This window comes from Chlorocebus sabaeus, chromosome 7 (genome assembly GCF_047675955.1).
Source record: "Chlorocebus sabaeus isolate Y175 chromosome 7, mChlSab1.0.hap1, whole genome shotgun sequence".
Lineage (NCBI taxonomy): Eukaryota > Metazoa > Chordata > Mammalia > Primates > Cercopithecidae > Chlorocebus > Chlorocebus sabaeus.
Genome location: NC_132910.1, coordinates 60,406,734 through 60,425,054, shown reverse-complemented (window position 1 = coordinate 60,425,054; position 18,321 = coordinate 60,406,734). Strand labels below are relative to the sequence as shown.

The 18,321-nt window shown below is 37.6% G+C and overlaps 1 protein-coding gene across 2 annotated transcripts in view; it reads left to right on the top strand.

Moving 5' to 3' along the window:
- The window catches only part of COL25A1 (collagen type XXV alpha 1 chain), a 512,691-nt gene that overhangs the window by 399,456 nt on the left and 94,914 nt on the right, over nt 1-18,321 (top strand). For both annotated transcript variants that reach the window (XM_007999508.3, XM_007999509.3), the window contains exon 13: nt 18,199-18,252. In XM_007999508.3, coding sequence (XP_007997699.3) covers nt 18,199-18,252 — 54 coding nt within the window. The remainder of the gene's footprint in view (nt 1-18,198; nt 18,253-18,321) is intronic.

Genomic DNA, 18,321 nt, shown 5'->3' with positions numbered 1-18,321 from the left:
ATTTACTCCTGCTACATACTTACTAGTTGGACAAAGCATAGCTCCTCAACATCCCTGACCGGCTCTTTAGCCTGGAACCTTCACAGAAACCAGGAAAGCCTTTGTGGTCGCTGACAAAGCCCATTGCTGAGCCAGTCCGTCAGGAGCCAGGGAGCTGAGCGAGGGACTTTGCTGTCTTCCTCAGAGTTCTTGGCCTGGCCCTTTTATACCCTGTGACCTATTGTCTTGCTTTCCCAGAGTATTTTAAATCCATGTACTCTGGACCAAATTCTGAAATCATACGTAACTCAACCCTTTCAGATGCAATAAATACTCCTTGTGATCTTTTCCATCACATCCATCTTTTCTTTCTGTCAATAAGACATAAACAACCACAACTTTAAACCTAGTAAGTTGCTAAGAGCATGAGTCTACCACTCAGAGGCTGTGTGAATTTTGGCAAAGTCCTTGGAATTCTCTGGCCTCAGCTTCTCATTGGTAAAGGGAGACAATGGCAGTGCCTACCTAATAGAGTCAATGAGAGTTAAGGGAGTAAATAGATGTAAAGCCTTTAGACTGTATTTGATATTACCATTAAACTTTTCCTTCACTTCAGTTCAGTGGAGTTCTGAAAATTCAGTTAATCTATGTTTTTAAGAGGCTCTCTGTTCCCAGAAGTACTCAATTCCTACATGAAATTAATGTTCTCAGCCAAGGCTTATGGTGTCCTTTAGTCCATAAACCAAACACCACACAGTCACCAGTAGTTAACCATCCATGTCACAGCTACGTTTTCCACTTAGTAAAATGCATATCCATTTGCTTCACAAATCCTGGCAAAGACAGAAGATTTAGAATATTGCAGATCACGGAGGGAAACCTAAGCAAAAATTTAAAAGTGTATTCATTCTCAGATGGATCTGAAAATTATATAACTCCAGATAACATTTAGAAAGAACGAAATACAGATATGGCATAAATATTGTTTTTGGCATTGGTGAAAAACAAAACTTGTATGCCTAAGGTTAATAATGTTTTCCTTTTTCTTCTTTGTTTCTTTTCGTTTTTCAACTTTGAGACAATCATGAAAATTTATAGAAACTTTTAACGTGAAACAAAACAACTTTAAAACTGTCACATATACCTTTTGAAGACTGCGTATTCTTTATTTTTGCAAAGGAAATATGCAATTTCCTTAGCAAGAGAAAGGAATGTGACATTTTCTTGTCCTAGTCACCAAGTTTAAATTATATTTCAAGGAAATAGACAGTTAATATTTGCAGTTTTATGTCTTGTTATACATCTCTGTGGCATTTTAAAAGTGTTTTCTGTAAAACCCAGGGAAATGAAATGATTTCACACTTTTATGAAGGCATCAGCAAAATGTAATTTAAATTTGTTTTCCCTCCTTCAGAGAACTGAACCTAAAGCTTTGTGTATGGAATTTCTGTTAGGTCTAGTCATTACTTAACATTTGTAATATTTGCTGTATCATTTTTAGGAAAAGAAAGTGTAAAGAACACGAGTCTCCTTCACTGAAACAGTAGGTCACTTAGTAAAAACAAAACTGGCAATAGATTAATAATTTTACGTACTTAGAGCATATGAGCATATGAAATGAACTCTAGAATTTGTTTTTAAACAATTTTTTTGAACTCTAGACTTTGTTTTTCTGGAGTCTTGAACTCTAGAATTTGTTTTTCCAAGAAAGGAGCTTACAATGACATAATTATTTTTTAGTAAGAGCACCTCAATATCCTTAAATTGTCTTGAGAAAACATTTTCTTCTCCAATACAATTTTGCGTTTTCCAAAAGAGTACTTTTGATACTTAGAAAAGTTTTCAGGCAGTGGTTAGGGGAGGATATAATTTCTAAGCCATCAGAAATATGGCAAATAATATCCAGCTACTTGGGGGCACTGAGGCAGAAGGATTGCTTGAGTCCGGCCTGGGCACCATAGTGAGATCCTATCTCTTAAAAAGAAAAAAGTAAGAAATATGGCAAAAAAACTCAAACAAACAAACAAAAAACCCTGGGGAATAAAAAATTCTCTTCTTATGTTTGAAAAAAGAAAAGTATACTTTTTAAAGAAAACACTGGCCAGGCGTAGTGTCCCATGCCTATAATCCCAGCATTTTTAGAGGCTAAGGCAGGAGGACTGCCTAAGCTCAGGAGCTGGGCAACATGGTGAAACCCTGTCTCTATTTGAAAAAAAAGAAAGAGAGAGAGAAAGAAAAAAAGAAGACAAAAATGCTCTGTTTCCCATAGAACATTGTCCATTCATTCAGGATGGCAAAATAGGTGAAGGCCTTAGCACATAAACTTGGCGTGACGTTTTTCCTACACATTGTATTTTACATTTTGATCACCTTGATTGCTAATCTAAATATTTATTTTTATAGTGGCTTTTCATTAAGAGAAAGGACTTGCATAAGCAGTGGCATGGTATTAGACTCCAATCTTGCCCCTTCTGGCATCACAACCTATGAAGGGCTACAGAGCATCCTTCTGTGAAATGTAGGAGGCAGTGTGGTACAGAGAAAAGGGCGTGGTCTCTGCATCTGAGAGAGAATGCTCTGTGTCCTCATTTGGGCCAGTCACTTAACCTTTCTAAGGTTCCAGTGTACACTATAGAGACAGACCCTGTAGTATTAATTAGGCAACATATATAAAGTGAATATTTTGTAATAGATGCCCAATGAATGTTGTCAAGTATCTCTAGTAGTATTCTCATGCCTTAAGAATTTCAGCAGGCTGGACACAGTGGCTCATGCTTGTAATCCCAACACTTTGGGAGGCCAAGGTGAGAGGATCGCTTGAGCCCAGGAGTTCAGGGTTACAGTGAGCCATGATCGTGCCACTGCACTCCAGCGTGGGCAACATAGTGAGACCCTGTCTCAAAAAAAAAAAAAAAAAAAGTGTCAGCAAATGAGCCCTCGACTTACATTCAAGCAGGGAGGAAAACCCTGTTGAATTCCTCACAGAGAGGAAATGAATATGCAGAATTATACGTAGAGGTAGAATGTGTTCCCTGTACCCTGGCTGTTTCCCTGACCCTAAGGACTAAGGGCCCCAGCTCTTAAGGACTGGGTGGTTGGAATGTCACTGCTATAGATACAAGACACGTTTCACATTATTATGAAAGCGCAGTCACCAGCGGGCTGATGTAGGATCCCTGTCCTGGCGTCAGAACACTCTGTACTCTTTCATCTCTTGTGTAGCCTTTGAAGGACTCCTTTTCTCTCTGCATTCAAAGGGGCTTCATTTGTAAAATGAGAGCAGAAGCTGTACCAATTTATCCCTAAGTTTCTCAGAGATACTATGAGTACACAAAAAGTCCCCCATCCCCCATGTCTTGTTTCCAATGCAACTAGCTTTCAGCATCCTCTGTTCCCAATTCTGAAAGCTGATGTTTTCGTAATTTGGACTTGTTTCCACCAACCAAGCAGTTAGGGCAGATCTAATACAAATCCTACCTAAAAATATAAAATGTTATCTATTTCTTCTTTGGCTAATTTTATTGAACACAAAAATAATGTAATTCTCCTGAAGATCTTGTTGGTTTAAACATATAACTAACATTTTATTTATCCTCCATAATGTATTCTTCCCCCCACCATGTGTGTGTGCATGAGTGCATGCACACAAACACACACACACACATAATACATGAAGTGATGTATATTTGAATATTGATCAGTTAGTTCCTACTTCAAATACTCTGGAGAAATGTGAGCTATTTAAAATAATTTTATGGTTGAAACGTGTTTTTAAAGTGAAGAATTATTTGGCAAAATAGATTGCTGTCTACAATTTTTGTTTACATACTTATGTCAGTTTTTAAAAATCTGGACTGTTAAAAGGTGTTATTAAAACTCTGTATTTTTCTACTTTTTCCTGATTTACATCTTTCTTAGCATCCATAAGAACAGATAATCACTATGACAGTTTATTTGAATAGCAATTAGTGCCCAACACTGTGCAAATGCCGTGAAAGAGGAGCTGGAGGCCGGGCGCGGTGGATCACCTGAGGTTGGGAGTTCAAGACCAGCCTGACCAACATAGAGAAACCCCATCTCTACTAAAAATGCAAAATTAGCGGGGCATGGTGGTGCATGCCTGTAATCCCAGCTACTCGGGAGGCTGAGGCAGGAGAATCACTTGAACCCTGGAGGTGGAGGTTGCAGTGAGCCAAGATTGTGCCATTGCATTCTAGCCTGGGTAACAAGAGCAAAACTCCATCTTAAAAAAAAAAAAAAAAAAAAAAAGGAGCTCGAGATAAAGTCCATACAAAGTTCCTATGTTTACTCCTCTTAATTCACATCCTTGTCTCTTGATTACTACAAAAATAATGTTGAAGATTTTCAGGATTAAAATGAAATTTTTTATGTCTATGTAAGCTAGAATTTTTCTGAGGCCTGCAGAGTCATAGGGATTGTTTCCAAACCAAAAGATAAATATCAGATGATCTTGATTCATGCAATTTTAAGTGCTTTCTAGAGTTTATTGTTATTTTTAAAACTTCAAATATAACATAAATTTAAAAATTGATATTAATGTATCACCTATGAATCCATCACAAATAGCTATGTGATTTTTAAGTAACATTAAATTTTAATTAGTTTACAGTTATGACATTTGAAATTCCTTTTTATCTCTTATACCTGGGTCACACAGTTCTTCACTGACATTAATCTTTACAGCATACTTTTAATGGCATTTTTATTGTAAGTATATTTAGAGAACAGATAAATTGAAGCTCTTAGACTTTCAAAGCTTAAGCCATTGATTCAAGTCTATGCAGTGGACAATACAATAAATCCGATATTTTTAATTCCCCGTTCACTTACTATAAACACTAAACACAGGTTTTTTTGTTATTTATTTATATATTTATTGCTACCTACATTCCTGAAGGTTTTCAACATGTTGTAGGGCTATTTTTGTTTTCTAGTTAATTAGCTTAAAATTTTCCTTTAGCAGAATTTACCCAGTAATTTATTATGCAATATATTTTTGACTTTCTAATGCTAAACTTGAAGAAAAGATATTGAGACTAAATTAAGTGATTGATTGATGATTCCAGATTAGTTAATAGTTCAAGGAAAGTATCTTACAACAATTCAATCTTTTTTGTGTTAAAAGTGAGAATTACACTTTTTAATTTTTCAGTTTTTTAACATTAATAATTGTATATATTAGAATTCCAAGAGTACATGACCATTTTCTTCTAGTAACTATAATGAGAGGATGAATGCTTTCTTCTTAAAGAAGTACCATCATTTCCTGTTACAGATATTTCATAAAGTCAAGTCACTTCATCCATTCCTGAGAATGATATATATATTCTCAGCCATTTTTATACAAAAACCTACTCTACCCTTAAAGACTTTTTTCACTCAATTTTACTTGTTAAGCAGAACACAAGATATTTCTTTTCTTCCTGTAATTATTTTTGGGTTTCTTTAGGAGAAAACAAAAACCTAGTTGTGCTGGCTTGAAATAAAACTATTATAGTAAGATTTTCTTTAAAACCACTTTCCTCCTGACTTTTTTAGGCATGTTACTATAAAGTTCGATACCAGTTATTATTCTAGCAAATGAAAATATTGGGAGAAGGAAGAATAAACAGTTGAAGGATTGGGATTGCTGAGAGAAAGGGGTAGCTGAGGAAGTAAAGCTTCTCACTCGCTGCTACAAAACAGAAAAACAGTGAAGCAAATGTTTATGAATGAATTATGACATCATGAAATCCACTCTTTTATATTTTAATGTAAAAGACACTGCATTTTATAGAAGAAATCACAAAAATACCCACATATTACATCTGATTAAATTGTATCCATAATTGGGAAAAGCTTTTTAAAGAAATTTCCCTTAAATGTACTCTTTAAGTCACTTATGAATTTCCTCGATCATTCATTCAACAAATATTATTTAACCCTTACTAAGTGTGAGGCACCAACTGAACACTGAGTTTACAGCTGTCTCTGCCTCACGGAATTTCTAGGCTAATGGGTAGTAGGGGGATTAAATGAACAATTATATGAAAACTCTATAGATTTTTAAATTAGAATACTGTGAAGTATTATAACAGAAAAGCACAGGGCTCCCTGGCCCGGTGCAAAGGACTGAGTAAGAGCACTTCCCTGAATCGGAGACTTTCGGTGAGGCTCCCACTATAAACGGGAGTTGGCAAAAGAAGAGGAGCTATCACCATGCCGCAATATTTACAGTTTAAACTATAGATAACCTTGCTCTTAGAATTCTGTTCCTAAAACACCGTGTTGTTGATATTATTCATCACTATAGGGTTTTTGTATTCATCATGGACAGCTTTTCCTTAAAATTTCTGACTACTAAAATACTAAGTCAATATAAACCACACACCCTGTTTTTGTATCATTAGGTCTAATCTCTGATATTCTTGATTTTGAGATTTGTGTTAAAAATAAGACTGCAATATTATAATTTATTGTCAAAAATCATAACAGGTGAAATCTACCCAGTACCATTTATTTGATGCCAGGCCACATGGCCAAGGGGTAGCCATGATCCAACTGTGAGACAGCATCAGTGGGATTCGTTTATGAGAAACTGAATTCCTTTCAGGATCCTCTCCTCTGTCTTCTCTGCCTAGTTCAGAGAACAGAAGCAGTATATCATATTTACTAAAATGTATCCAGTGTTTATTACCTGCTGGGCAGCGTCCTAAGTGTTACAGGCATCTTAGCTCATTTAGTCCTCATAGCAATTCTGTGAAATAGGCACTATGATTATCTCCATTTTCTTAATGAGGAAACTGAGGTGCAGAAAGAGTAAAAGAAGCCCCAGGTCATCCAAGTGTTAGTGGCAGAGTAGAACTTAAGAGTCAGGCATTCTGCTTCCACTGCTTGGTAGTGGTTAAGAGTGTGGATTTTTAAATTCAGAAAATCCTAGCTTTGCTGCTCGGTGTTTGTATGACCTCGGACAAATTGCTTACCTTCTCTGAGCCTTAGTTTCCTCATTTTTCAAATAGGGATTATAATGTTCACCTCTAAGTTTAATCAGAAAAGATAAAGGAAGTAATACATGTAACTGTCCATTAAAAGACTGTTAAATAACAATAGATTGTTTTCCTCTTTGAATTGGAGGCATTAACGCCTCCATGATTCAGAAACCTCTTAGGTGTCCAAATGAGTATCAGTAAGAAGTATTATCTCATTCTCTTCACTGACCTTTAGAATTTTTCCACTTGGACATAAACATTTAAAATTTCTATTAATAATTAAACACATTCTCTTTCCAAGAGAAAGAATAATTTATCATTCAAACTATACACAGTATCTTTAAGAACTATACTTTAGGAAATAAAGAATTAGCTGGGTTTTAAAACTTTAAAAATGGATATATTTTCAAGAACACATTATGTTACAAGTCATGGAAACCTAAGAGAACCAGGTGAAAAAATAAAGGTATTTCCTTAAGTCATATGAGCTTGAAAGTCCAGCGCTAATGCAGTCTTCAGCTTGACTTTGTTCCGACAACTAAACTTCATCACTAAGAACCCAGGTTCCTTCATCTCTTGGCACTTCTTCCATATTCCTGCTGTCAACCTAGTTCCCGCTTTCCTCTCAGTTGTAAGGTGGCTGCCAATCACTCCTGGCGCTGCATTCTTTCATATCTACATTCAGAGCGTGAAAGAGTGTCTTTCCCAAAATATGCAGCAACTCTGTTGAGCTCCTTTCTGACTGGAGACACGTGGGTAGAGGTCTTTTCCTCAACCTCTTGCCAGGGGAATGTCAGATGAGGATTGGCCACTACTGCTGAAACTTCTTTTCTCGTGATCCCAGTCCAGTGGAAAGTTGTAATAAACACGAATTGTCTAATTTAGAAGAGATTCTTGTAACAAAAGGGAGTTGAAAAACTGCTGTATCTGACTTTTCCCGGCCCTAAGAAACTCACTTCATATGACCCCCTTCATCCATTTTGATATTTCATATTCCTATCCCTTAAGCTTTTATCCTTAATCTTTTTCCCCCATAAGAGTACACATCGAGGATAATATTTTTATATTCAAAACGGAGAACCCTCTGTGGCATCATGCTCTCTGGCTGGTTTGGGCTCACTTTTGCATCTTTCATGTTATTTTAAAAGGGGATGCTGGGTAGTGCTTCCCTTGGATGCAGGCGAGCAGTGCCCCTCTTCTAAGCCTCCTTTGTCCATCTTGTGGTATCACCCTCCTCATAAGTGAGGAGTCCATAGGGCCAAGGAGACTTGCCTGCCCATAGTCTTGTCTTCTCACTTCCAGATCATGTCTCAGGTACCTGGAAGCCAAGAGTTCCTGCCTCATCTGTCTTGAGTCCATTGTCAGTACTGGGCCCTCCCCAGATCTGTATTCTGAAGAGTGGACCATCCTGCCAGCATGTGCACCCCTAAGCCTATGGGCGACTGTGGAGCACTGTTGATGAGGAGCTGTGGGCAGGGCTTGGAGGCTGTGGGGTTCACGTGTAATCCCCAAGGCACTTCCTAGAGAGAGCTAGGGCTGGAGAGACAAAGAGGATGGGAAGAGAAAGGAGGAAATTATCAGGCAGGGAGTGGAATGGGGGAGTCTTCCATGTGACCATGCATACTCCTACTTAGACCTTCAGATTTTGTGAGTGTCCTCAAGGCAAATAATTCCTTTCATTTAAGTAAATTTCACCCAGATAAAGTCAATTTAGTATCTTTCATGACCCCACCCCCCTGGAAACTTCTCTCTCTCTGCATGACATTTCCTTTGTTCAACTTGTATTGTATATAGTTCTGTCTACATGAACAGTATGAAAATCTAAAATTAAAAGAGTTAACCAGAAGACTTATTTCTGAAACACCTCATACTGTTATATTATTGATACAACTATCATGTTTTCTTATTTGTCATTTTTAGACATTTGTAATTTTGTTGTTGTTGTTGTTGTTGTTTTTGAGACGGAGTCTAGCTCTGTCACCCAGACTGGAGTGCAGTGGCGTGATCTCGACTCACTTACTGCAAGCTCCACCTCCCAGGTTCACGCCATTCTCCTGCCTCAGCCTCCCGAGTAGCTGGGACTACAGGCACCCACCACCTCGCCTGGCTAATTTTTTTTTTTTTTTTTTTTTTAAGTAGAGATGGGGTTTCACCGTGTTAGCTAGGATAGTCTCGATCTCCTGACCTCGTGATCCACCCGCCTTGGCCTCCCAAAGTGCTGGGATTACAGGCATGAGCAACCGCGCCCGGCCAACATTTGTAAGTTTTAAAAAAGCATAAGGAAGGTTTGGTCACCAGGTTAAATTTAGTTATTAAACAGTTTAAGACCCATTTCAGCAAATTACCCGAAAGAGGGTATTTGTATTAAGTTCCTGGCTGATATACTTGTCTGCTTTTCTACTATTTAGTATTCACATTACCAATGTGGACAAAGAGATTGAAACTGCCTTTGCAAAATTATAACTAAGGAAATTATGACAGTGAAAGATATCAGACTTAACCAGCTCCATCTTGCTTTTAACCTCTAAACTGTCCTTGTCCATTCCTGGGCATAGGTTGAACTAGTCTTGGATTTTACAAATAGTTTAAATAATAGCCCTTCCCAAAAACTAAAATGTTCTTGTAAAATGAGTGAAAGGCCACCAGCCACCGAGTAAGGATGAGAGGGGCTGGAATTCTAAATATTACCAGCTGTTATTCCAGAGGTCATAAGATTTGCAAGTTACGTTACTATTGTGAACCTAAGATTGGCCTTTTGAGATGTCTTTTCAGGTTTTTGCATTTCTAACCGGATGGCCCCACCTCGACCTGACAACAGGTTCTGTGGCCCCCGCCCAGGAACTGACTTAGCATAAGAGAACAGCTTCCACTCCCTATGATATCATCTCTGAGCCAACCAATCAGCGCTTCCAATTCACTGGCCCCTACCCACCAAATTATCCTTAAAAGCTCTGAGCTCCGAGTTTTAGGGGAGACTGATTTGAGTAATAATAAAACTCTGCTCTCCTGCACAGCCACCTCTGTGTGAATTACTCTTTCTCCATTGCAATTCCCTTGTCTTGACAAATTGGCTCTGTCTGGGCAGCCGGCAAGATGAGCCTGTTGGGCGGTTACACGATTCTAATTTTAGGGAGGAAGTTTGCTGTTTAGATAACCCAGTAGGGATGCCAGTTCTCTGACGCATAAGCAAACCTAATTGTCCAGGCTAGGGGTTTTCTCTTTTTACTTTTGCATGTTACACAGCTTCCTGTGCTTCCAGGAATGAAAAGGAAAAAGAATCAGGGATTGGGGATGCAAGTAGGAGCTAAAGACTGCAGAACTGCTACACAGAGAGAGAAGCCGATTTCCTAAGATGGTCTAGGAGGGAGGGAAGAAGGAGGACAGTGAGGTGGAAGAGGGAGAGAGGAGAAGCCAGTAAGATGAAGACAGACTCAGCTCCGTGATGACGCCTTCCTGAAAGACCAAATGGTGAATCTTGAATTCACGAAATTCCTGCAGAGAGGAATTCTTCAGGAAACTGGTGAAGAATTGACTGAACCACCTGAATTGGTGTGGGGCAAATCAGAGACATGTATAGATGCAAGGCTTGAGCAGGGGACTGGAAAAAGCAAGTCTTAGACTTGAGCCAAATTTAGTCAGATCTCTAAGAAATAAAGAATGACCGGGTAACGTCTTTAGTCCAACAACAACAAGAGCAGCAACAGCAACAACTAGTAATAGTAATAAATCTTACTCCTTTAGAGTTGGAAGAAAGCAAATATTTGACTCAGCCCCACACACTTTACAAGAGAAAAACAGCCCGAATGGAAGCATAAGCAATTTGTTCTTTGTCATAGAACTGGAAGTTCAGTACATCTAACACCAATGTACTGAACAGCTATTATGTGGAACAGCTGGTATTATGGTATTAGGCTGGTATTAGTGTCCTAAAGCCACTTTACTATTTTATGTGAAAATTAAACAGAAAAGAAACATGATAAAATTGAATAATATTTTTAGACACAAGCTGCTTGAATAGAAGAAACACAAGATGAGGAATCAGAAGACCTGGGTTTTAATCTCACATCTACCTCTTTGTGGCTCCTTGTCTCTGGAAAAGTTACTTCCTCTCTCTGAATGTTTCTTCCACTGTTAAGAATGACTGGCTTGGCTCCTTTCACTAAAATATTTCACTGTTTTGTGAGTGCTCCTGCTTAGGGAAAAGCAGATGTTAGTGAGTTCATGGAGTAAATGATGACACTTGTGTAAATTCTGAGAGGGTCTTTGGGGAACTTTAGATGACATGAAAATTTATAGAACCAGCATCGTCCCTGCTACTTCTCACCCCTCACCTGAGGCACTGGGGGTGAAGGAAGAAGCAGACGGAAGAGATGAGCAGTACATGGAAATGTCGACAATGCCCCAGGCTCTGGACCCACAGGCTGAATTGCTGGAGCCTTTAGTCCTCTAGGTAAACACTCTTCCCCCAACAGAGTCCTGGAGGGATTTTCTTGGAAGCCATTGACGTTCTCATTGCTGTCACCCTGCCCTTCATAGACTCACACTCACCTCTCTTCACTCTACCCCATGCTGGGCCTGTGTCCTTCAATCCTAGCGATTCAGACTGACTTGGGCATGACTTGGAGGTGCGCCACTGCAGAGTTAACATTTCTCCCATCTTTTCCTTGCTCCCTTCTCTTTTCCCATGGCGGCTGCCTTGCAGGTGCCTGAGACAGAGCCATCTCTTGCCGTGACAGTTATACTATTTTCCAAACTCCCAGTTGGGCAGCCTTGCTGTCTCGTTTCCTACCTGGCCTATTCAGTGCTTCACATCTTCATGTAGGCTTAATGCATTTGGTTCTCCTATATTCATTCATTCCTCTAACACTGATGTACTGAACAGCTATTATGTGTGAGTGGTTTTAACAGGTGCTGTGAAAGAGTAATGAGCTAAATAGACCAAGTCCTCTGCTCAAGGAGCTCATAGTCTAGTGGTGATGGGGGTATGGGAGTGGAAAATAGGGTTGTCAGATAAAATATAGGATGCCCTATTAAATTTGAATTTCACATAACAACTGAGAATTTCTAATATGACTATGTCCCATTTAATATTTGGAATATATTTAGCTAAAATATGATTCATTATTTATCTGAAATTTAAATTTAACTCCATCTCCTATATTTTTGTTTGCCAAACCTGAAAGTCCTAATGGCGGGAGACCAAAAAGAAACACAAAGTTGTATCTTAGGTGGCAGTTGGTATAATAGAGAAAGGCACAGGCATACACCTTTACAGGGAGTGGTGATGTGGTTAGGGGAGTGGGGGAAACTCAGGGGTAACCCCTGTAGTAAGGGGATGCTTGATTCAAAGCTAAAGGAGGTGAGAGATCAATCCTATGGCTATCTGAGGAAAAAACATAGGAGGTCCATTAGAGAACGCCCAGGTGCAAAGGCCCTGGGCAGGCGGATGCTTTCCACACTGGAGCAAGGTGGGGACGGGTTCAGTGTGGCTGGAGTATGTGAGGGGGCAGCAGAAGGGAGGTCAGAGGAGCAGTAGGAGTCAGATCATGTGGGGCTGGGGCCATTGTAAGGATGTCGGCTCTTATTTTGAATGAGATGGGACAGGCTTGCAGAGAACTGAGTGAGGGAGCTCTATGCCTGACTTGCTTTTAAGAGAATGTTGGAAGCTGGTGGGTGGCAAAGAACTCCTTTAGTTGGTCCCTAGAGTCAGCCTCTAACCACTAGCTTACCATACAGACAGTACAGAGACTGGCTGTGCCATGTTACACACAAGAACTTGATCTCCTGGACCCTCCAAAAGCCACTCTGGCCTGAGCCGGAGCTTGCTTCTCGTCTCTCCACCCGCCACATACTGCTCCAGCTTGGCAGAGTTCTGTGGTGCATTTTAACTGCATATGCAATGAAGTGGAGTCTCCATTTTGAAGTCTTGCTGTATGTTGACTTGCTTTAATACTGATAGTACTCCTTCCTTGCTTTTAAAGGCTTTTGGTTCATGATGTCTTCTAACAATTAAATAGTTTTATAGTTTAAACCAATGCTCGAGAGAAGCAGAAATATAATGCAAGCCTCAAATACAAACTGCATATGCAATTTTTAAGTTGACCACATTGGAAAAAGGTAAAAAGAAGTAGTATTAATTTTAATAATATAGTTTTTAAACTCAGTGTCTATTCAAAATTATCATTTTAACATGATATGAATTAATATTTCAAGAATAATAATATTCACATTTTTAGTGAGATATTTTACACTTTTTGCCCTACTAAATCTTTAAAATTGTATTCTGCACTTACATCCATTTCCATTAGGACTAGCCACATTTCCACTGCTCCATAGCTGCCTGTGGTTAGTGGTACCAATTGGACAACATAGGTTTAAACTCTGCTCATTTTCCAGGTATAACGTATAGGTCCATTCCATTCTCATTCCAATTTCCAGAAAGGAAATCTATCGTGATTCAAGTGATGATGAGCAATATTACTGCTAGATGACATACTTCCTTTGAGTGCTCAGTATTTATAAGAAAACCGCATTTCTTTTTATCCTTAACTATTCATTCAAGTAGCCCTTGAATGACAGTTCCTGAAATAATTGTAATGGCCGTGAGTAATATTTTACATTAGAGTTCCAAAAGAGTTGGATTTTTTTTTTTTTTTTAAATGAAAGAAGCAAGCCATCCTTCTTAAAAGTCAGTCCAACTTGTTTTCAGCCTAAAATGGAAATGGCCATTTGGGAATGGTCATACTGGGAATAGCCTTTAAATTTAAAGTATAGTAGCAAAACCCCATTAATCTACCTGTGGTTAAGATGTTAGCTGCCGTTTTTCTTTATTACCATCTATGGAATACCCTCAGTGTTTTAAGTATGAAATGTGTTCAGAAATAGATGGATAGATTGTGCAACACACATGAGACCAGCTCCCCCCACCCACATACACACACACACAACATGGTTCCCATTTTTTTTGTTTGTACCTTTCTGATATATTTTTCTGTATATGTACATGTTCACTATTATGTAATAGTGTAACATCATGATAACTTTATTTAGAGGATTCATGATAATGATTTTTGTCCTGATATATTGAAAGATATTAATACAAGATGTATGCTTTATTCCTCAGTAAGACTTCTCATTGATTTCTATTTATTATGTTTCTTTCTTCATGAAGTGCAAGAAAACTTTCCCCCAAAAATGTTTCATGAACTCAATTAGATGCCCCCCTAATGTGTATGTGTATATGTATATGTGTATATGTATACATATATGTATATATTTGCCCCACTCAAAAATAAGCTCTTTGGGCACAGGCACTTGTCATGTCTATTTCATCTTTATGTCTCAGGAAACACTCAGTCTAGAGTAGAACGTATAGTAAATTTTCACTGTTAGTTGAATAATCAGCACCTACAGACTTCTGTAGCTTGGCTATGAAACTCAGACTTGTACAGTGGTTTCTCTTTTATATTCTTTGCACAGAACCTGGGAAACTAAGTGTGGACAATAACAGAATGCTCTGTAGTCCCTTAATCTAACTTGGAGTATGTGTTGCTTGATATAACTATTATAAAGGTAAAATGCTATCAGTCATTTTTTCCTCTAGCTTTATTCACTTTTCAGCTGTAAAATTTTGTGAATACCTACTTAAATGATGAACCCATCAGAAAATATTTAAGCTTACAAGTAAAAAATTTAAAACTGAACAACAGTAAGCTCTCATTTGTGCATATTAAAATAGCCACAAAAATAATTAAAATTGTGATATTCAATGCTGTTGTGAAAAAACATTGTTGTAAAACGTTTTCAAAAAGTAACACAGAGTGGATGCCTATAAAAGCAATGCCTATGAAAAATTTTTTAAAGTGCTTATAAAAGCAAATAAAACTCAGAACTCTTTTAGAAAGCAATTTAGAAATATGCAGTTAGTGCCATAAAATGTTTCCATTGACTAATAAAACAAATTTAGATAATTTATCATAATTAAATTATTTGACAGAAAAATATGAGTGTATTTACAAAGGTGTTTATTTTGGTTTATATTTAATAGTAAAAATTGGAAGAACACGAGTATTCAACAATGTGGGACTGATTAAACAAATGATCACACCTGACTTTGATAGATGATTAAACTATTCACAAGACAGTGTTCACAAATACTGTGTGAAAACAAATGTGCATATAAAGATTTTAAAAATCAGAACATCAAGCTATGCAATATGTTTACAATTGCTTGAAAATAATGTAACCGTAAATAACAAAGACCAGAAGGAGACGGGACAAAATGAAAACAATTATTATAGAGCGATGGGGATTACAGGTACCATTTTTTGCTGCCTTTTATGTTAAAGATTAAAAACATAAAAAATCAAAGAAAAAAAGGAGATCAAGCTTTAGTCCCTCAATGTTCATATATTAAGGACAATGTTATGCAGATACCTCAGCAACATTTCTCTTCCTTGCTTCAAAATCTCAGCATGAATTTTTGTCCTGTTCCAGAGGCTTAACCAGTTTTTAAAAAAATAACTCTGCTACCATGGTTATTCTTTGAAAGTCTAAACAAAGTTTGCATTGTTTCCTGGCGGCATCTCTTATTTGCATTAAACCATGAGTTATGATATTAGTGCTTCCTGTTGTGGATTCTTTGAAGCAAGCAGACTCCATAGGTCTTTTTCTGGTTGCACAGTAAATGATACTCCTTTTTCAGGATGTATTCTGTTTCCAAGTTCTTATCCTTTGTTATGTACAAATGGCACATCAAAATTTCCCCGTAATGACCATCATTATTCTAAGTCAACATTTTTTCCCATTTTACCAAGGAAAGTGCAAGAGTTACAATTACAGTGTGACTTTATATAGGAAGCAGAATTTTTTTCCAGGAGGTTAAGACTTTAGCAATTTTAATAATCCACTATAATAGTAAAATACTTTTCGCTATTCTAGAAAGACACCACAAGCTTCACATTGCTTAGTTTATCTGGTAGATATTAAAAAATCATCTCTATGTAGGTTATATTTAATTCAGGTTTCTATATATTCTGACAGTCATTTATAAGTGGGACTATAAACCAAATAATAATTGAGATAGAAATATTCATCATCTACTCTCTCCCAATTCCTAGATATACTCATTCACTTATCAGTGTAACATGGTGTTAAGAGCATAACTTCATAAACCAGAGCATAACTTCTTTTTTTTTAAAATTTATTTGTTATTATTATTATACTTTAAGTTCTAGCATACGTGTGCATAACGTGCAGGTTTGTTACATATGTATACTTGTGCCATGTTGGTGTGCTGCACCCATCAACTCGTCAGCACCCATCAACTCGTCATTTACATCAGGTATAACTCCCAATGCAATCCCTCCCCCCTCCCCCCTCCCCATGATAGGCCCCTGTGTGTGATGTCCCCCTTCCCGAGTCCAAGTGATCTCATTGTTCAGTTCCCACCTATGAGTGAGAACATGCAGTGTTTGGTTTTCTGTTCTTGTGATAGTTTGCTGAGAATGATGGTTTCCAGCTGCATCCATGTCCCTACAAAGGACACAAACTCATCCTTTTTTATGGCTGCATAGTATTCCATGGTGTATATGTGCCACATTTTCTTAATCCAGTCTGTCACTGATGGACATTTGGGTTGATTCCAAGTCTTTGCTATTGTGAATAGTGCCGCAATAAACATACGTGTGCATGTGTCTTTATAGCAGCATGATTTATAATCCTTTGGGTATATACCCAGTAATGGGATGGCTGGGTCATATGGTACATCGAGTTCTAGATCCTTGAGGAATCGCCATACTGTTTTCCATAATGGTTGAACTAGTTTACAATCCCACCAACAGTGTAAAAGCATTCCTATTTCTCCACATCCTCTCCAGCACCTGTTGTTTCCTGACTTTTGAATGATCGCCATTCTGACTGGTGTGAGATGGTATCTCATTGTGGTTTTGATTTGCATTTCTCTGATGGCCAGAGCATAACTTCTTAAGCCATGAAAGTTCAAGTCCTGACTATAGTTATGTAAATCTGGACAAATTACTTAACTTCTCTGTGCCTTAGTTTCTTTGCCTGTAAAATAGAGATAAAAATAGTACCTACCTCATGGAAATTTGTGAGAATTGAGTCAATGACTATAAAGATTCTGGCACTTAAGAAATGTTACTGTTATTATTAACATACATGTATTTGAAGCTGAGAACACAAATGTAAAAGTGACAGAATTCCTGCCCTCCATGTGACTTAGAAAACATTCTCAAAAATCAATTAAGTTTGCAGTGAACCTAAAACTGCTCTAACAATAAAGTCTATTTTTTAAAAATCAACTAAGGAGCAACTTTGCTGGCCTCAATGGAAAGAAGAAAGTTGTCCAGTAATTGGGGCACACAGTGAAGGGCTTTCAGAATGTTTTAAAATGAGAACAGAATTCTAATTGCTGTAAGTTTGAGCCACATGGAAGCATAAAGGGCCAAAGTATCTTTTCCTTGTTTCTAGGCACTTCAGGGAGCTTTGCCTCTTTGGAAAACAATTGCTGGTTCAGAGTCTTGAAAGACTAGTAAACATCATCATCTTTCTGAAATAGGAAATTTTTTCTAGCCTAATAACCATCATCTTTTGTCCAAAAGCGTATCGCTTGATATGACAATGAGATCCATAAGTCTGAATGTTTTATTCTTCTTCTTTTTATAATAAAATTGGAAAGAAAAACCAAAGCTATTTTTAGTGTTTACTTTCGTGTCAATGTGTCTAAATGAATTAAGTAGGTGTTCAAAGATGTGTATGTTCTTCAAGATTTAGGTTTGTAAATGTTCATTTAAGTCTAATGTGAAAACAGAATGATTTATTCTTTCTTTTTCTGAGCTGATGAATCACTTAAAAGTTTTTTGCCAAGAGAGTCTTGTATTTTCAGATGTCTTTTACTCATTCAGAAAATATTTATTTGATGTTCACAATGTACCCAGCAACATGCTAGATATTAATTTCTGCTGGTAAGTTGCCTCAGTTTTCTTAATGATGATAAGACTGAACAAAGGAAATTAACCCCATTGTATCCTTGCTCCATTACGTGCAGCATTTTGGACCATGGAAGCTAACTTGAATTTAAACTAATAGTCACTTACTTACTCTTTATCTATTTCTAGAGAATTATTAGATGGCTGTCTCCTCTAATGATCCATGTAATGTATTGATTTTTGTCTATTTTACTTAGTAGTATCTATTTTTCTCTTTTGAGGGTGAGCCTGGGTTGCCTGGAGCAGTAGGACAGAATGGAATACCAGGACCAAAGGTTAGTATAAATAAAGTCAAGCAGAATCATTTGACACATGAATTGTCAGGAAATTGTAAGCTATTATTT